Source organism: Theropithecus gelada, chromosome 11 (assembly GCF_003255815.1).
Source record: "Theropithecus gelada isolate Dixy chromosome 11, Tgel_1.0, whole genome shotgun sequence".
In the NCBI taxonomy this organism is placed as follows: domain Eukaryota; kingdom Metazoa; phylum Chordata; class Mammalia; order Primates; family Cercopithecidae; genus Theropithecus; species Theropithecus gelada.
The window spans coordinates 100,252,096-100,272,234 of NC_037679.1; the positions used below are offsets into that span (position 1 = coordinate 100,252,096).

The window sequence follows — 20,139 nt, forward strand, 5'->3', positions numbered from 1 at the left end:
CTTCCCTGAAAGCCCTCTTTGCCTTAGTCTTTCTCAGTTCGCTTCATCTCCTCAATTCAAGGTGTCTTCCAGGATCCAACAAGGTTTCTCCTCCCTGCGCCATGCCTGAAATCTCTGTTAAATCAGTAAGCTGGTAGATGTGTAGGAGTCATCTCAGCTCCTCGTTTCTCAAGAATCACTGTTCTTTGCTGCCTGATGTCTAATGTCTTGAAAACTGCTCTTTGATGTATTTTTCCAATGTTTTTGTTATCTGGGGCAAGAGAATAAATCCAGTCCCTGCAGAGCCTATTTATCCCTGTTACCAAGACGTGACCCTTCTGGGGTCTCTGCTGAATATTCCCCACTGAGAACACCTAGTTCTCTCCACCTGGCTGGTCTGAACAAAGCTTCCCCGTGTGAGCGCTCAGGATGGCTCACCTGACTGCTTTCCGGCAGCGCTTTTCCTAGTTTCACGGAGTTTCATCCATGCTTATGTGGCTTTGCTTTCAGCAACAAACACAAGAGCAAACCTACGCCGGTTTCTGCAGCTCTTTCTCTAAGCTGCTTCCTCTGCTTTGGCTTCTGTCCTGCAAATTGTGACTGCCTTAGCCTCGCCAAACTTCAGTCTCCGAACCCTCCACTCATCGTCACCCCTGCACTCTGCGTGGGTTCTGCTTTCCTGCGCTGAGGTCTGGAGAGTGCCTCCAGGCAGAAAGAAGAGGGGATTGTGGGATCCATCTTACTTGTTTCCTTTGTCTCAGGGATCATAGTCCTGCGCTTTCTGTTATCCAATGTTTAAAAACTGCTGTTTTGGCCGGGCGCGGTGGCTCAAGCCTGTAATCCCAGCACTTTGGGAGGCCGAGACGGGCGGATCACAAGGTCAGGAGATCGAGACCATCCTGGCTAACACGGTGAAACCCCGTCTCTACTGAAAAATACAAAAAACTAGCCGGGTGAGGTGGCAGGCGCCTGTAGTCCCAGCTACTGGGGAGGCTGAGGCAGGAGAATGGCGTGAACCCAGGAGGCGGAGCTTGCAGTGAGCTGAGATGGCGCCACTGCACTCCAGCCTGGGTGACAGAGCGAGACTCCGTCTCAAAAAAAAAAAAAAAAACAAAAAAACAAAAAAACTGCTGTTTCATTTGCCCAGTTTTCTTGTTGTTTATTATGGGAGCGCAAGTCAAGTATAGCTTTCTCCATCACAGTGAAAGCAGGAGTCTTCCATGTAAGTGTTTTAAATGACAACATGCAAATCATCATATTGAAAGTGCTTTTTTACATGAATATCCCACTCCTACCAAAATTCTGATCACTCCTCTACAGAGGGCTGGCCCTTGTTTGAGAACAGCTCGTCTAGTGAAATCCATGGATGTAAAGCCTTTAATTCAACCACATTTATTCAAACATTTCATAAACCGTATTGCATGGCGGGCACGGTGCTCAATTCTGAAGATCCAGAGACAGTAAGATGCCACTGGTGCCTTAAGGATTTCACTCTCACAGTCAGTACCTTGTCAGAGTGTTAAAACCCAGTAAGGGCAGTGACAGAGATAATCGTGTGAAATACCAATGAGGCAGGGAAAGCGGGGAGGGGAACAGGCCGCTGAATCCAGTTTAGAGACAGGTGGAAGGTTGTCAAGGATTACTTCCGGAGGTGACACTTAAGCTGACTCTTTAAAGAGGAAAGCAACTCACCACGCAAAGAGAGGACAGTTTGAGCAAAAACATGAGGCAGAAACAGCACACAGTATGCCTGGGAACAGCGGGCCATTTGAGGTTGCTGAAGCAAAAATTCCCAGAGAGGGAGAGGCAGGGGATGGAGCTGGAGAGGCCGGGAGAGGTCACGACAGGGAGGGCCTTCTGTGTCACACTGGGGAGCCTGCCACTAAGGGCTGAGTCTTTTACATAACTTTGCATGGTGGCTGGCAGGGTGCATGCCCGCCTCAGCACGCAGCAGGTATTATTAGATGATGATCATGAGAGATAAATCTGAGAAACCGCAAAACTCTGAGCGGAGCCAAAATCCCTTAGGTTCCGAGGTTCCAGAAAGTTATCCGACTCCTCTGCCCCTTTGCAAATTCAGCTGAGATGTGTGGCAGTGGTGGTCAGCCAGCCCTGAGGTGCTGCTTTCTTGGCAATTGGCTGAGCCTCTAGACTTGCATGTACGGCTGGAGCATAGTAAGGAGGGAGAAGGGGAGAGCGTGAGTGAGACAGAGAAGAAAGACAGCACTAGGGGACAGGAAGTCACGCTGAGAGACACAGCCACAGTGGGGCTCGGATTGAAGGGACAGATCAAGAAGCACTTTAACGCAAGAAGATGATTTCTGGTGTCGAGAGGGGAATCATATGCTTTCTCCCAGAAAACTCTGCAAATACTTGGTGACCAACCAGACCACAAAGCCGCGCGTTCAGGGGCTCCCTCCCTCCCCATCGGAGGGGTCTCTGGGAGTGGGGCAGGGTCTCCAGTCTAAACTCAAGCCAGGATTCAGACACATACGGACAATGCAGATGGGCCGGCCCCAGCAGAAGTCTATTTGTCTGAGGGGTTGAGGGGCCTCCAGAAAAATAATCCACATGGAAGGAAATGGGAATACCACCTGATCAGCTCAACCCATAACAAGACTGAGTCCTTTGCAGGGCAGGGAGTCTGAAAAAACTTCAAATGAGCAGATCACCAGGGCATGAGTAGTACTGGCCAGGTATTTCTTTAACAGGTATAACATGAAGACAGGGGCTAAGGTATTCTTCCTGGCTTTGAAACAGAACATAAAGCAGCTCTGGCTCCTTGAGGGCTTCAGGTGCTGAGCTGTAGTGAGAAAGGGAACACGCCCGGGCTGCCCAGCAGGAGGTGGAAGGGCTGGAGAACAGCGTGAGCCACACAGGTGCCTGGCAGTGTGCCCAGGAACACTGTGCTCGTGACCATGTGTGAGACACGCTCTGGAACTGCAGAAATCTCTCGGGGGTGATTTGTAGTGGGGTGAAGTTCCACATGAGTTGGAAGAAGGAAGAACGAGGGAAATGTGGATTATGACTATTAATGAGGCCTGGGAAAAGTTGAGTTCCACTAGGAAGGTACAAAGTTTAGGTTTCCCTAGGGAATTGCTAGCAAGCTAATAGCTGGCTCATCCTTGCAGAAGTTCTACCTGGACACCGTTGATCAGTTGAAATTGTTTCTCTTCAATTCTCCCTCTTATAGCAAGTTTATGAGCTGCAAATGTCCCTGTTTGCTCAGGCCTAGGGCAGGAATCCTTCCTAGATCCTCATCTCTACAAGTGTCCTTCTCATGCTGATTAAATCCAGTGAGCAACCTCTACCACTAAAAAAAGCAGGGAGGTGCCTGTCTGAGCAAGATGGGGAGGAAATACAGGGAGGGTTCCAGGCCGCTGTGCCAAGCTCGCACAAAGACAGACCTTGGGACAAAAGAGACAAAGACGCTAAGCACAAACAGCTATTTTGTTTTCCACCTTATCGTTTTCCATATTTTCCAAATTATCTATAGAAAGAGGCAAATGCTAGTTTTTCAAAACCGAATGTAAAAAGTACAAGTAAGCTCAGCTTTTCACAATCTACATGGATGAGGCGTATCTGGGTTTTACGTACTTTCCTTTTGGTCACCCCTCAGGCATTTGATCTCGATTATGTAACACACAGGAGTCACAGAGAGCAACCACCTGGTGTGACGGAGGGCGTTCTGCCATGCAGATGATGCAGAAGGTTGGTGTGGCTAAGCACTGCCAAATCTGACAAACCTGTATTTTGTGGCATCCCCCTTGGGGACAAGGACCCTGTTGTAGAAGGAGACAGACATGAACATATTTTCCTACTCACCTCCACTGGACCTTGGCTCATCCAGCGAGAGTGATTGACAATCCCCAAAGGCTGTTGGCCAACTATTTGCAAGAGGGGTCCATGGAGGGAAGCCTCTTCCACCTGTTACTCTTTTCTCTATCACTTCACATCCACAGGGGTCCCTAAGCCCCAAGACAAGGGTCAAGTGCAAATCTGGTAAGCCAAGAAGACCTAGCAGTTGTCAACTTAATTAGCCTTCAGGAAAAATATATGGCTATATAAGCACAGTAAAGTTGCTATAGAGACAGGCAGAGGAGGTGCATTTAGAACAGGGCCTCATCGCATCACCCGATAAAAATAAGACCCAGGCTTTTTAATAGCATGAATTACTTAAGTTTTAAATTTAACAGGGGACGACACCAAGGCACTCACTGGTTTTCAGAACATTTGAGGAATCTGGGCTGCCTGCTTCTGCATATGTTAGCAGCCATCACAACATATGCTCTGGCGGATGGCAATGAAGAGCTGGAAGCCCACGTGTCTCTCCCACCCCCTGAGATAAGAGATGGTCTTTCTCACTTTGGTTTGTCCTCTTTAATTGGGTGAGATTTTCAATGTGTTTCAGGAAAATTTCTGAGAAATAGCTCTACCGTGCTCTGCACTGGGCCAGTCGCATGTATTATTGCGAGTCATTGTAACAAGCTTAGGAAGCAATGATCTCATTTTGCAGACGACAAAATAATGAAGCTCAGAGAGGTCCAGAACTTTCCCAAGGTCACGGAGCTACTAAATGGTGGAGTTGAGATTCAAATCCAGGTGTCCCCATTCCAAAGCCCATTGCTTTATGAGACATGAACCACAACCTCCGCACAGAGAGGAACCCAGGATGAGGTGAATCTAAGAAGCTTTACCATTTTTATTGGTATATGGCATGGACCTTGTTATAGTTTAATCTGTCTCCTAAGGCAGTCCCAAAGTGGATGGGTTCCAAGAAATTCCACAGAGATTCTGAGCTCTACTGGTGAGCACCTCTCCAATTATCCAAGGCAAGTGTGAATTTCAGACTGACTTCTCCTTACCATCCAACATGTTTCTGGACTGTCTCTTCCCTGAGTGAGGACCACCAGCATAATTAACACAAGATTCCAAACAACATCACTGAGAAAGTGTCCCCACTGCTCTTGCATCCATGAAAGCTTAACCATATGAAACCCAGCTGGAAATCCAAAGTGAAGTTCTTTTTGTTGACAACTTTGTCTTTGGATTATTCATGAACCTCTTACTTTGCAGAAGGATTTTTAAAAACAGTTTTCCAACAAAGGCCTACATAGTAGACTCAATCTGAACCTCTAAGGCATCATCTTTCCTTGTGAGAAACGGCAGTGCTGGTGAGATGAGATTGGGTCTGGGACAATGGCAGTGGAAGGGAGAGGAAGCCAATGGGGAAGCCAGGGGACCCCTGGTGACAGCAGGAACAAGTGGAGCCTATGTCCCTCCCCATTCAGTTTACCAGCTGAGGGTCATGACAGATGTCTGGGCTTCACAGGATCCGAGAAGGCATGTCTAGGGCAACACTGAAACACATGGCTTGACAGAAATTTGAACCAAAGCATCGAACCCAGTGAACGGGCAGAAGGGCAGAGAGAAGGCAGGTAGAAGCCACAGACCAGAGGCTGGGACCCAGGGCACAGCAGAAGGTTTAGAATCAGAGGGAAGGTGGTGGTGCCTCGGTAGAGTCCTTGGGCCATAGAACTCACCCCAGGAGCCTTTTCAGGCTACCTGCAGCCTGCAACGTGGGTGCAGAGTGTGGCTAAGGGAGCTGCCTGCTGGGACCAGCTCTACTGCTCAGGACGCTCAAATCCATCTGTATGTCACTGTCATCACCCCCCATACACTCCTTCCAATCCCTGCACAATCAGCACTAATGTCTCACCAACAGATTAAGACCTGAAGTACAAGAAATAGGATTTTAAACTCAAGTTAATTCAATTCCCCAGGTGACCCTTGTTAACTTATTCACCCTCAGAGACATATTAATAGTTCCTTCTTATATCGTATAGCAATTTGTGGGGTGGGTTTTCTGGTAGCTTTACCTTCTTTTCTCACTTCAGTTAGACATGTAATCTATTTAAAAGTAATATGGGAAAAGGAAAAACGAGTGTAGGAATAGCTTCCTGGCAGAAATACTTTCACTAGTTTCTGAATGTAATATCAGCCCAGCAAAAGTTATCTGCAAATACAGAAGTTATCTGCAAATACATGTACATCAAAGACACTCAAGTTTTTTTTAACAAATGAATCATTTTATGCTACTGAAATAACTCTGTGATGTGCTATTGGCATTTAAGGAGCTAAATAGACTCTGTGGGCCAGCCAACTTCTACTGAAAACATTAGACATGCACAGGCTTTAGACTCAGGCAAACCTTAGAAGTTCTGGCTTTGCTACTTATTCGCTGTGGTAACTTGGGCAAGTCATTTAACCTCTCTAAGCCTCAGCTTCCTCATCTGTGAAATGGGAATAATATCAGTCACATGCCAGGGATAAATCCAGGGAGGAGAATGGCCAGGGGGCTATGTCAAAGGCCAGACACTACTTCCGCCCCAGGTGGATGCCAGGACCAGGACAGTGAGCAGGCAAACCTTGCCCTTGCCCTCCCTCCGTCCCTCCACAATCTTAAAGCTCCTTGAACAACCCCCATCCCCACCCGCTGAGAATTTCCGTGCCCTCCTGCTGAAAGGGTTTAGCCTTTTGGTGTTCCCCTCCACCACGGGCTGTTTCCATGCAAAGCTCTTGAGGGTGACTTGCAGGCTACGGTCATCACCACCACCAGCCTTTCCCATCCCTGCCTCTACCTACTGCCCTCTAAATAAGGAAGCCAGCGCTGCCAGGCAAAGAACTTCTGCCCAATATGGGTCCTGGGTGGCCTCTCGCCTCTCTCTTTCCCTGGGCCCCCAGCCAGCTTCCCCCCTCCCCCAGAGATGCTCCCTGCTCACTTCATTCCTGCCTCATAGTTGGAATGACAGTGGCTCCCAGAACCCCTGGGGAGCGTGGAGGGTGATGGGGGTCTGGGGAGGCAGCCAGGCCCAAGAGCAGGTTAATGTTACAGCCCTGGGTAAGTGAGCCGGGCGGGTTGACGTCAGGGTGATGATGGGTGGAGGGGAGGGCCGGGCTGCTGAACCAACTATAAAGATAGGTCAAATCAAATATCATCAACTCGGGCTGGAGCAAGCGGGCGAGCTAGAGAGCGTCCCCGAGCCATGGTCTCTACCGGCCGCGGCTCAGCCTGGGTCCCTCTGCTCCCAACCCGAGTGCCCGTTGCAGGTTTTGGTTTCATGTCAGCAGCCTTCATCTGCCTTCCAAAAATAAGCCCCTGCCGCCATGCCGGAGGGAGAAAAACAAGAAGGGCGGTATTTTTAGGGCCATTAATTCTGACCACGTGCCTGAGAGGCAAGGTGGATGGCCCTGGGACAGAGGCTGTTCATCACTATGTCCCGGGGAGCAGGACGTCTTCGGGGCACGCTGTGGGCTCTCGTCTTCCTGGGCATCCTAGTGGGCATGGTGGTGCCCTCGCCTGCAGGCACCCGTGCCAACAACACGCTGCTGGACTCGAGGGGCTGGGGCACCCTGCTGTCCAGGTCTCGTGCCGGGCTAGCTGGAGAGATCGCCGGGGTGAACTGGGAAAGTGGCTATTTGGTGGGGATCAAGCGGCAGCGGAGGCTCTACTGCAACGTGGGCATCGGCTTTCACCTCCAGGTGCCCCCCGACGGCCGGATCAGCGGGACCCACGAGGAGAACCCCTACAGTGAGTGCCAGCTGCAGCCAGTTGGGACGTTTGGGGGCTTGGGCTCATGCCGGGCTAAAAGGTGAAGGGGCCATGCTCTAGTGGACAGGATGCACTATAATGGGGACAGAAATGCTGCTCACCACTTAGATGATTCCACGTGACTCTAGCTGGGTGCAGGCTCAGTATACTGGGGTCCAAGCATCCTGGTGTTCCTTGCCATCACCTTGGTTAGATCCTCCGTGGCACTAACTATTTCAGCATTACTGACCCATCTGATGCCTTGTAAGACCACTGGGAACCATTAGTCCGGGAAGCCCGCAAGGCAGGGGTAGGGAGAATGGGTTAGTATACTTAGATCAAATTTGACACAAGCTGATTTTTATTCAGCTTCTTTCTTGGAGAAGGCAAGGAAATTCAATTGCAAAATGTCCAACTGGAGCACATCCGTCTTTTTATTTCAGCGAGCTCCCTCTGTCCCCAGGTTCTTATCCTGCAAGTTGTCGGCTTGCTGTATGGTTAGTCTCCTATCCAAGAAAGGATGGGGGCCGCAGGATCCAAGAAAGCTATCAGCCATGGTGTGGCCGCTGCGTTTTCAAGATCAAGGGGGTTGAGATTTGTTGAAACATGTAGAGTACACATTAAGAATACTAATAATCAGAATGTAGTTTTTTACTCAAGTCAAGGACCTCAAGTAATTATGTCAATGAAAGCCCAGAGTCAAGGCTCATCTTAAATAGGTAGCTAAGTGGTCATTGCAGTCCCTAACTCTGATATGAGAACTTTCCCTTGCAGAACTGGATTTTTAACAGCACAATGGCAGCACTGGATGAGTGCAGCAGCCAGGGTCTCCTAGAGTGAGAGGGATCGTGGATGGGGTGATGGAGTCTGGCTTTCTAGGAGAATGGGGATGGACTGAGATGCCCTTGTCGGCTCAAGTTCCCACTGTGATTTGCACGAGCCTTGGGTAATGTGGCCCCCCTTTCCTTGTCAGGCCTGCTGGAAATTTCCACCGTGGAGCGAGGTGTGGTGAGTCTCTTTGGAGTGAGAAGTGCGCTCTTCGTTGCCATGAACAGTAAAGGAAGATTGTACGCAACGGTGAGTTCACCAGGCCGGGGAAGTGCCAGGTTTACAAGGCTTGATGCTTACGCAGTTGAAGAAAATAGTATGAAATTCTGAGTAGAGAAGTGACTATCTAAATGGGAAAGGAAAGGCTGTTAAAAGGAGCCTGTGAAAGGGAGGGGCCTTGCAGCTTCTGCGTCTTCAGCCTCATGGGTGATTGTCCTCCGCTCTGGCCCGTGTTTCTTCTGTTCCCACCTGCCGGCTGAAGTCTGTGTGATTAAACAGAAACCACAGCTCAGGGAGCCCGTGGGCCAGAGGGAAACCTGCATTCTGGCATCTCGGCTTGCGGGCAGGTGTGATTCCCTGCATTGGCAAGGCCCCGAGAGCAAGCCTATCTCTCTGCCTGGGTGTGCTGCTCCATGGCACGTGCCCTGCAAGATGCCCCGGCCTAGTGCGCCGCAGAAAAAGCGGAATAGGAGGCCGTTTTCGTCCTCATCAGTGTGCTGAGATTCTGCGCTAGGGTTTTCAATCCTCTGGTGTCTGATCATATAAGCTGGAGAAGCAGCCTACCCATTACACCCTTTAGGCAGGTACCAGTCCCACCCATTCCCATCCCCACCCCCATAGGTCACCCCTGGGAGCGCCAGTGCTGGCACTTGGGTTAATGCCACCAACTTCTAAGCACATTGACCAAAACCTCTGCTCTCTCACTGACCTACTCATTCCTGCAGCCCTCGGCCCATCATTTGCCTTATTCCAAAATATGGTGGGTAAACACCCCTATGAAGCTGAAGAAATGGAGGGTTCCTTTGACAGAAATAAGCAAGCTAAAAAGGAAGACCTCAGAGCAGGCCTCAAAAAATATCAAAGTTATTTATAGGGAGGGTGTGGAGGGCTGATCTACTGCCCTTGGAGGATAAACTGAGGATTGGGATGTGAAGAAATAGACCCAGGACTGGCACTGGGTCCCAGGGGGGGCCCAACATAGGAGGTCCATGAAATACAAGAACGGGTTCACCAGGTGGCCTCCGTCCCATAATCTGTGGTGCTAACATCTCTCAGTCTGGGTTGGTTTATATGGACATATGGCATGCATTAAAATCAGTGGGTCTCCCACACGAGTCTGTGGACAGTTTGCATCTCTATCACCTTGGAAACTTGTTAAAAGTATGCATTTCCAGGTACCTACCTAGGAGATTCTTATTCAACAGAGCTGAGATGTGGGCCTGGAAATCCGTTTGTTTTTGTATTTTAAATTTGCCAGGTGTTTCTGAGGCACAGGCAGGCTTGGGGGACAGCAGGCTACATGGCCTCTGGAGGGCGGGGTACCACCCACTCCCCATGTTACACTGAACCGAGAGCTGCAGAGTGGGTGAGATGAGACAGAAGAGACATGTCCTTGTTACTCTCTCTCTGGAAAAGTGGTGGTGAGGACAGGAAGAGGCCTGGGGCCAACGCAGGTTTTGGTGGAGCAGGCTCCCCCCCTGGAGAGTGCAGCATCCCAAAGAACCCCTTCTTTCCAGCCTGCATAATGCCCAGAATCCCATAGGATCAGGAAAGCCGAGAATTTGGGCTGTTGGCTGTGGGACTCCATGCAAGCAAGGAACATTTTAGCAAGTAAATCTCCTGGGAGAAAGCACAAATTTCATAAACTCTTCTTTCTCCTTGTCACCTTTATCAACAAGCTATTTACTACTATTTTCTTCCTACCCAGAAATGAAATGAATTGTGGGGAGGAGAAAATGCACAAATAGAGAGGATATTTACCCACTTCCCACTTTAAATCTCTTGGCCCTGAAAGGAGAAGCTGGGAAAGGCTGGGGAAGGGAATATGAGATTTAACCATCAGAGAAAGTGCCGCGAAGCGGGGAAGAGCATTCAGAATAGCAGAAGGGAAAGGAGGCTGACTCCCAATGCCTGAAACCCCCACCCCAGCCCCAGCCCTCACTCTGCAGCACCATTGTTGACGGATGACTTTAAAGGGAGTTAAGCAGGTTGATGAACTGCTGGGCTCACTAAAAGAGCAGAGTCCAGGAGAACCAGGAACTTCTGGAGAAAGGACCCCGCCCCCTTCACCTCCGCCCTCCCACCCCTCCTACCTTCACCCTCAGTAGCATTTGGCCAAAGAGCATCTTCTCCAGGGAAGGAGCTTCTCCTCCCTGGACCTCAGGGCCAGCCGGGCCTGCACACAGAGAGTGGGGCTGGACAGCTGTGCCCCAAGCCTGGGGCACCTGACGTTTCGTGTGGCTCAGGACCAGATGCTCCTGAGCGACTTCTACCCCTCCCTCTCTGCCCCTCAGAGGCCGTTATCACAGTCTAAAAAAACAATTGCCAACTGATCCCCGGAGCCAGGAAGACTCCCGCTGGGTGGTGATTTCATTCACACTATTTCCCTTTAAGCCCTCTGAGCTGCCTCATGTCCCAGGCTCAGCTGCCACTGCCACTACATGCAATTTCTCATGGGTGGGGGAGGGAAACGGGGCTGGGGCTGAGGTGTTGATGAGGGGGACAAGGGAACAACTCGTGGGCAGAGAATAAGGGCCAAGGAAACCTGGCTAGAAGTGGCTTCACACATGTCTGTCTCCTGGAAAGAGGGGCGGGGAGGCTCAGGACAGTTTGCCGGGCCCCCCCTTTAGACAATATAAACAGCTGCCGTGCCCTGAGCACTGGCCTACTGCTTGTGTCAGGCTGCACAGGCTGCAGAGGGCTTTACGAGCATGATCTCGCAGCACCCCTAGGAGGGGCATTTGATCTTCACCCTCCCTGTGCAGCTGCGGACACCGGGTCTCCAGGGTCACACGTCCAGCCACAGCTGTGTGCAGCCCTGTCTCAGGGCTCCGTGACCCGAGTTCCAGTTCCTGGCTGACCTACCCTCTAGCTACTTGTCTTACTTTGGGCAACGTCACTGAACTTCTCTGGGCCTGGACTTCTGCTCTCTCAGGATGAGGCAGAAATCAGTGAATTCTAGCCCCCTTGGGTCCCCTTTAAAATTCACAAAACAAAACATCGAGGATCTCCACCTGACAGTGGTTCTATCAGAATCCTTTGGTTGAGAAGAATAGAGACTAGCAAAAAGATACCAGCAACTCAGTTATGCTTTCAAGTGATTTCCGTTTTACTAAGAATAACTGCATTTACATGCTTTTCATCAACAGTATGACAATGTGCAAAGGAGAAAGTTGATTTTCTCCAGAGACTTTTGATTAGTATCTGGGGCACTGCATTGCGGGAGGGGAGGACCAGCTTTGCCTTGGTTCAGCTGCCACTCTAGCAGAAAACAGCACTCCTGAGGGAATGGGACAAAGGACACCCACCATGAGGAAGTGCTGGGAGATGGACCTGGAGAGCAGGGGGAGGCGCATGCCCTTATGAGGGGCCTGAGGCCCTGCATACAAATCCCCGCCTGCTACAAAGAGCTGCCCAGGAGTGAGAAGAATGAGACACCGGATGAAAATCTTTCCAACATTCCGAAATCAACAGTGCAATTGTGTGCTAGGAAAAAGAGTTAGAAAACGCAGGCATCTTCAGAGCTGACGATATTTCAGCTAAAGACAGGAAAAGAAGCAGTCAGGGGCTGTAGAAGAAAGTCTTAGGACAAAGAGTTGGTTTATTTTTCCTTCTTGCCCACATCCTTCTACCCCATCCTTCTCCATCCAACCACTCCCAGGAGGAACAGGGACAAATGGCCCCAGCAGTCACAGGAAGAAGATGTTTAAAGACAGGATTAGATCCTCATTGGTCCAGGTGACTGAGCTCTAAAGGCAAGAGGGTGGCTGTGTTGTCCACCTCACACTTTTAGGGGCATTTCTACCCCATGGATGTGCTTGCCCCTCTGCGAAATGCCCTTCTCCATAGCACGTGCCAAATGCACATAAGTCTGAATAGACCTACATGGAACTGAAGACATTGTCATGCTGGGGCTCGAGCCCGGCAGGCCCAGGAAATGTGACCCAGTGGAATGATTTTCATTTGTCCAAGTAATCATAAACGGTAGCTGCTTTTATGAACATGGCGTTCACTTGGCTTGAGGGCGTTCTTTACCAGAGCTGAGGAGCCAACATTCCCAAGCCATGAGAACTCAAAAGCTCAGGGCTCTGATGAAGATGCATTAAGGGGCTAGGTCTTGAGCATCACTCTGGGCAGCAGGAAAATCCAATCAACCTGAAGCATTCAGGGAAAATGCATGATCTCCCCTTCGTGCCACAGATGGGGGTGCTGAGGGTGGAGAGAGAGCAGCAAGGGGAAGGTTAGGGCTTCTAACACAAGCTTCATCTACTAGTTGTCTTTTTTCACTTTACTTTTGTATAGGATTCTGGGGAAGGCCAGAGATATGAGACAGGCTAGAGAAAAGAGCAGAATGGAAAGAAAAAAAAAGTCGTAAACTTAAAAAAAAAAAACAAAACAAAAAACTGTGTGTATGTTGAGGGGGAGTGGATTTGAATGATCCAAAATCTAACAACCAGAGAAACAAAGTACAATCTATACATCCATGGTCACGCACGCTTAAACAATCATGTTTTAGGAGGCCCAGACGTTTAGAAGAGGCTGGGTTCTCAAATGGACACATTCTAGGCACCGGGAAGTGGGCAATGGCTTGAGAGTTTCTTGTCCAAGTCACTCAGTTCCTCCCACTTCCCCTTCCTCCACCTCAAGATTTCATTTCCTCTCTAGAGCTTGCAAACAACACATGAAACCTCTCCCTTAACCACCATCCAGATCAGAAATAAATTCTCTGGAACTGACTGGGCGGGTGATTCTCCAGGGACATACAAAGTTAGAACAGGGGGGAGGCTGGTGGGTGGAGAGGGGCTGTGACCCAGCAAGGAGGAGACCACCCGTTTCTGATCAAAATGTTTTCTCGCTCGTTTCCTGGCCCGTCTGCTACCGTAAATTCCCTTCCCACTTTAAATAATGTACTTACTTGCCTAGGTAACACATGAACTTGTTTTAAGGAGAAAAGGTATCAGAATATTCTATGGAAAGTCTCACTCCTACCATCGTCTTGAAGCCACTGAGTTTCTCCCTAGAGGCAGCCACAGTTACCAGTGTATCATTCCAGAAATAGCCTAGGCACACGTGCACGCACTGCTATCATCTTTTTAAAATCACACACACAGGAGCATACACTTTTTCAAACCTTGTGTCTTCACTTAGCAATGTATCTTTGAGGCCATTTCATGTCAATACAGAGAGGCTTCTTATCTTTTCAAGGCTTGTGGAATGCCATCATGTGGATCTACCATAACTGAGTCAGTTGCTCCTTTTTTTTTTTTTTTGAGACAGTCTCGCTCTGTCGCCAGGCTGGAGTGTGGTCTCGGCTCACTGCAATCTCCACCTCCCGGGTCCAAGAGATTCCTCTGCCTTAGCCTCCCAAGTAGCTAGGACTACAGGCATGCACCACCACGCCCAGCTAATTTTTTATATTTTGGTAGAGATGTGGTTTCACCATGTTGACCAGGATGGTCTCAATCTCCTGACCTCGTGATCCACTCACTTTGGCCTCCCAAAGTGCTGGGATTACAGGCCTGAGCCACCTCAGTTACTCCTCTCCTAATAGAACATTGTTTTTGGTCTTTTGTTATTTAATACTGTAGTAACTTTTGTGCATGTGTGGGAATATATCAGTAAGATAAACTTCTAGAAGTGGGATTGCTGATCAGTTGCTATAGTCATCCTTTACTCTGGTAGATGCGGCCAAATTGGTCTTTATAGAGATTATAACGGTGTACACATCAGAGGACATTAAACGAGAATTCCTAGTTTCTATGCCCTCACTAATGACAGCATAGTGTCAAATGCTTTTCTCTTTGAAATCTGGCCACTAAACATGTGATCTCACAGTTATAATTTACATTTCTCTTATTAGGCATATTCTCTTCTGCTTAAATGCCATTGATACTTCCTTTCCTGGGAATCTTCTGTTTTATAAATGTTGTTCATTCTCTGGTGAGTTTAGGGTTCTGAATATAGTAACAAAATGTACTCTTTGACATATGTGTATTGTACGGATTTTCATCCAGTTTGCCATTTCTGTTCTTATTTTATTTAAGGTAATATTTTTCAAGTAGAAGACTAATTTATTAATTTTTTTTAAATGGCTTTAATTTTTTTTTTGTCCTGCTTAGAAAGATGTTCCTGATTCTGAGTTTATTAAAACCCTTTTCTGGATTTTAATGGTTCTCCTTTTTACGTTTAAATTTTTGCTCCTTTTGGATTTATTCTGAGGTAAGGGATAAAGTCATACACACCAAACTTTATTATCATTATAATAGAATACCATTCCGTTGTTCCGACACCGTGTTTTCTCTAGTGATTTAAAATACCACTTTTACTTTACATTCATGTCAGATTCATTTTATTTTACATCCATGTGTGTGTTGGGATCTACCGCCGGACTCTATTTTGTTCTTTGACCTGTACTGGACTCCTCATTCGCGTAGCTTTACTTGGAATGTTTCAATCAGTCCCCAGCTGAATTTTTCCTGGTGCTGCTGCTCCCAAGCTGGCCCACCAACAAGGGAAGTCCTGTGACAGGTTCTATGCCCCACGCACAGGGCAAGAAACCAGGGTCCAGAAAGGCTCCTAATGAGGGGCTGTGGTTCAGAGCCAGCGCCAGCCTCTGCCCTTTCTCTCGCTTCCTGCTCTTCCATGCAAGCTCACTGTCTCCCAGGCACTCCATCAAAAACCGCAGAGCTTAAAAGCTAAATTGTCCAGTAACCCACAGCAAGTCTTACGGGACTGGTGATCCAGGGTAAGGCAGTCTTTTGAGGCTTTTAATGTAAAGTAGTTCATGACTTACTTGGAGAAGAATACTGCTACTACTAATTTGTTTTTAATTCTACTATATAGCAAGCATTGTTCCCAGGACTTTCCATGCATTATCTCCATTAATGCTTAGTCCAATTCTATGACATAATTTTTCTTACTGTTCTTGCTTCACAGATGAGGGAATTGAAGCTTTAGAGGTTAAATGATTTGTCCAAGTTCACATAGCTAAGTAAGAGGCCATGGTCATCAGTCTAACCTCAAAGCTGTGGCACAAATGTTTTTTTTTTTTTTTCGCTCTGTCCCCCAGGCTGGAGTGCAGTGGCGTGATCTCGGCTCACTGCAAGCTCCGCCTCCCGGGTTCACGCCATTCTCCCGCCTCAGCCTCCCGAGTAGCTGGGACTACAGGCGCCCGCCACCACGCCCGGCTAATTTTTTTTTTTTTTGTATTTTTAGTAGAGACGGGGTTTCACCATGTTAGCCAGGATGGTCTCGATCTCCCGACCTCGTGATCCGCCCGCCTCGGCCTCCCAAAGTGCTGGGATTACAGGCCTGAGCCACTGCGCCCAGCCACAAATATGTTCTTGACCTATGTTGATTAGTTCATCCTTTTTACCTTTAGGACATCCCTTCATTCATCCACAAATATTCACTGAGCATCCCTAACAAGGAAAACAGGAAAGTTATGAATACCCATCCCCTGGCGTAGCATTAACCTGTTGACATGGCTGGTGAACGCCTTCACATTTATCTCAAGCAAGTTAACATCAGTGAAAGTGCTTTGTTAATAAGCTGCGAGCGTGAGAGAAGAAGATGGGGAAAATGTATGAGGGGGTTTCCCTGTGTTCCCACAGGCAAGGCTGTCCCCTCGCCCACACTCACATTACGTTGAAAGAGCCACCCATGTAGGGGTATCTTGACGTTTCAGTGCTGTCCTTATTTACTTATTTCTTTATTCTTGAGACAGGGTCTCACTCTGTCACCCAGGCTGGAGTGCGGTGGAGCGATCATGGCTCACTGCAGCCTTGACCTCAAGCGATTCTCTTACCTCAGCCTCCAGAGTAGCTGGGACTGCAGGCATACGCCACCACGCTTAGCTTTTTTTTTTTTTTTTTTTTTGTAGAGACGAGGTCTCGCTATGTTGCCTAGGTTCCTCTCAAACTCCTGGGCTCAAGTGATCCTCCTGCCTTGGTCTCCCAAAGTACTGGGATTACAGGTGTGAGCCACCGAACCAGCCATGTTATCCTTATTCAACCACCATCCACTCAGCCTCATGTACCAAGCAAGACACAGTCCTCATCTCAGGGATCTTGGAGTCTATTGGGAAAGAAAGTATGGCTGTTCTAAATGTTGCCAGAGAGGTCCACTGAAAGGGCTCTGGGAATCTTGGGGCCCTGAGGAGCAAGCTACTTACCAGCCTTCAGAACAGCAAGAGGTTCTCGTCCAGCTACACTGCCAGCAAGACGGGACACTAGCAGTACGATTCCTTTACAGAAGGTAGAGGACACCTCTGGCACAGCCCGGCAGCCATCGAGCGGGACTTTTTTATACCCGAGCAAGAAAGAGTCAGAAATTATCCTCCACCCATTTCTCATTCTTTGTTTCTTTTCAAGAGTAGATCCCGGGTCTCTGGCTCCCACCTCGCTCTCTGTTCTTCTAGCCCCGACCCAGCTGCTTCCCCACAAGAGCAGGAAATCCCTGCCCACTCCCTCAGAGCAGCCACCCAGGCAGGTTGCAGTGAAAAGAGGAGGACTTGGGGTGATGTACTGGGAATGAATTTGTGCATGTGAGACAGAAAGTCCAGCATTCATGTTCTGAACAGGCGTCCCACACACACTCCTCTACCAAATTAGCATGGAAAGGGCCCCAAATTAGCATGGAAAGGGCCATTTTTTTGGTTGGTCCCAGGCTCCTTGGCATCACCTGTCACATTGGGAACCAGGTCCTTTTCCCCATAAAAACCCCTGCTCCTCACCATCTCTGTTCCCGCGTGTCCCTGGAGAACTATGATTGTCTTGGACCGCAGTCCTCAACCTTTTTGGCACCAGGGACCAGTTTCCTGGAAGACTATTTCCATGGACAGGGTGAGGGGTGGGGGCATGGGGGGATGGTGTGGGGATGAAACTGTTCCACCTCAGATCGTCAGGCATTAGATTCTCAGAAGGAGCAGGCAACCCCAGATCCTTCTTCACGTGCAAAGTTCACAACAGGGTTCTTGCTCCTGTGAGAATCTACTGCCACTGCTGATCTGACAGGAGGCGGAGCTCAGGTGGTCATGCAAGCGATGGGGAGTGGCTGGAACACAGAGGAAGCTTCGCTCACCCACCACTCACCTCCTGCTGTATAGCCCGGGTCCTGGCTGGTACGGGCCACTGACTGGTACGGGTCTACAGCCTGGGGGTTGGGGACCCCTGGTCTAGGAGGTACCAGACACCTTCTAGGCTCAAAGTCAAAACTGAGAATGGGCCTTTTTGAGGGATAGAAACCTTGGGACTTAAACCAGGAAAGACAGACTGAGGAACCACAAGCAGAAAGAAAGAGACAGACAGTGCTGGAAAGGGCTTAAGAGATCCCCTGTGTCTCCTACCCCCCCCCACCAACCACCTCTCTCCTTCTTCCCCCACCACAGTCTGCAGAAAAGAGAACTGAGGCTGAAAGGGGAGGAACCTGCCCGAGGTCACACAACTAGGAAGTAGAAAAGTCACGAAATAGCACCCTGGGCTCTCACTCCTGCTCCAGGAGACTCCCTCTCACAGTGGACTTGAGAAAACAGCTTATTGTGTCATTTCCTGGTCTGTTCTTTGAATGGCGCAAGTTGCCATCTGGGGACTTCGTAGAAAGTACTCTGGAAGTCAGGAGACCTGAGTGGTAGAGCCTCAGCTGTGCCCCGTGTGGCACAGACCATCATCCCCTGTGTCCCTGGGCCTTGGTTTCCTTATGGTAAAGGAGGGAAGGCGAGAGGAAACCATGAGAGCCTGCAGCCTCTTCCCATCCTCACCTTTCACCGTTCTGTCCACCCAGGATGCTCAGACCTCACAGTGGTTGTCTCACAAAGAGAAGGGAAGGGGCACCTGGCAGGGGGGCCTACTGTGTGCAGCCCAGCTGGCGTCTGCAGCACTCCTCATTTGTAACCCAGTCTCTGCTGTTTGCCCATGTCTTTCGCAGCCCAGCTTCCAACAAGAATGCAAGTTCAGAGAAACCCTCTTGCCCAACAATTACAACGCCTATGAGTCAGACTTGTACCGAGGGACCTACATCGCCCTGAGCAAACACGGACGGGTAAAGCGGGGCAGCAAGGTGTCCCCGACCATGACTGTCACTCATTTCCTTCCCAGGATATAAGGACCCGCAAAAGAAGGCTCACGGATTTAAAGCAGCATCTGTTCTGTTGGAATTTTGCACAAGCGAATAACTCCCCTTGCCCTCCATGGCTTCTGAGTCAGGTTTATCTCGTGCTTGGGGAGACCCCAGTTGTTTCCCTTGGCCACTGGACCCCACAGCATGTAGCCCATTCAAACCAGAGCTGCAATCAGCAACCTTAGAATGGCAATTTATCCCATGCTCTGACCTCCCTCCAGGAGAGAAGGTATCGGTGACACTTGTGGAATGTGACCATGTGCACAGGAAAAGGCCAGGGTAGGAGTTTGTGTGCACTGTTGTATATCCATACAGCTTTATATACATTCTCATAGCAATGGCATTTCAAAGCATCAGGTTTCTTTCTCCTAGCATCATCGCTGCAGGAATCTGCCTATAAGAATGTCAGTTGTCAAACCAGCAAGATTGATGTGTGCTCCCATTCTGCCTCTTTCCAATCATCTTTCCATTCAGAGGCCACTAATTACATGAGTTGCACAGGTCAGCGGGGAGCAGCTGTCCTCAAAGGGCAGAGACGGCAGAGTGAGAGGGTGCAAACCACAGAGTGATCAAGCACTTCAAGCTTCCTGCCAGTGAGGGCTCTGGGGACACTGAGATGACTTGTCAGGGAAGCTGGGGGAGAAGCGGTTCCCTTCTTGGAGGAAAGGGGTAGAGCAGCATCCAGGGCAGCTGAGGAAGGCTTGTGGAGGCAGCAGAAGGGACTGGATGTTCTAGGAGAGCCACTCTGCCTGGAGAACTCAGGCTGTGTGTGGCTCCAAGAACAAGCAGGGTCCAGGCTGCCTGCCCATAACGTTTCCTCACTTTGAACTGGTCTTATTTTAACCTCAGATGACAAGGATCCTAATAATGGCAACCTCTTTGGCGAGGGGTAGGGGGACAAACTAGGGCATGAAGGAAGTAGAGAGGCTTTGGACTGCAGATGGCAATTCCTCTCCAAGTATGTCCAGGAAACGCACCCAAGTTCTCATCTGATACCCTCACTTCCTTCTTGCTCATCCTCATCTCACATACACGCTGTGCCTGGATGCAGCAGCATGGGCACCGTGACCTCCAGGCTTTGTGCTCTCTTCCTCCCTGCAGTAGAAGAGGAGTGATAATCCCGTGGAGTCAGGCAGCCAAGCTGAAGCAGCTCCTTGCTGCACAATGCCTTCTTGCCTCCCGTCCTTTGAGAATATTTAAAGCAGAGGTTCCCCAAGTGACTATAAATGTTGTCTGCTGGAGCCTTCGGATTCCTGAACCATTGGAATGTTCCTAAATCTGAAACCAGAGAGAGCCGTATCGGAGTGCAAATATTTCTGGCACATGTGAACCATCGAGTTACAAAATGACCTGACGCCCTCTGCGACTCTCGGGGGCCCCGGCCTGCAAGACAATCCCTCATCTGT

General features: G+C 49.3%; 1 protein-coding gene across 1 annotated transcript; it reads left to right on the forward strand.

Annotated features, from left to right (window-relative positions):
- Positions 1–7,180: 7,180 nt before the first annotated feature.
- FGF6 (fibroblast growth factor 6) lies at positions 7,181–18,791 on the forward strand. The gene is made up of 3 exons (XM_025403414.1): positions 7,181–7,570; positions 8,544–8,647; positions 18,542–18,791. The coding sequence occupies exons 1-3, from the start codon at positions 7,225–7,227 to the stop codon at positions 18,716–18,718; spliced, it is 627 nt and encodes a 208-aa protein (XP_025259199.1). The 5' UTR covers positions 7,181–7,224; the 3' UTR covers positions 18,719–18,791.
- The last annotated feature ends 1,348 nt before the right edge of the window (positions 18,792–20,139 follow it).

Excerpts from the sequence above, each read along its gene's own strand:
- FGF6 (XM_025403414.1), top strand. The coding sequence starts at position 7,225 with ATGGCCCTGGGACAGAGGCTGTTCATCACTATGTCCCGGGGAGCAGGA. Across the intron at positions 7,571-8,543 it reads CCACGAGGAGAACCCCTACA|GCCTGCTGGAAATTTCCACC; the intron begins GTGAGTGCCAGC and ends TTTCCTTGTCAG. Across the intron at positions 8,648-18,541 it reads AAGGAAGATTGTACGCAACG|CCCAGCTTCCAACAAGAATG; the intron begins GTGAGTTCACCA and ends TGTCTTTCGCAG.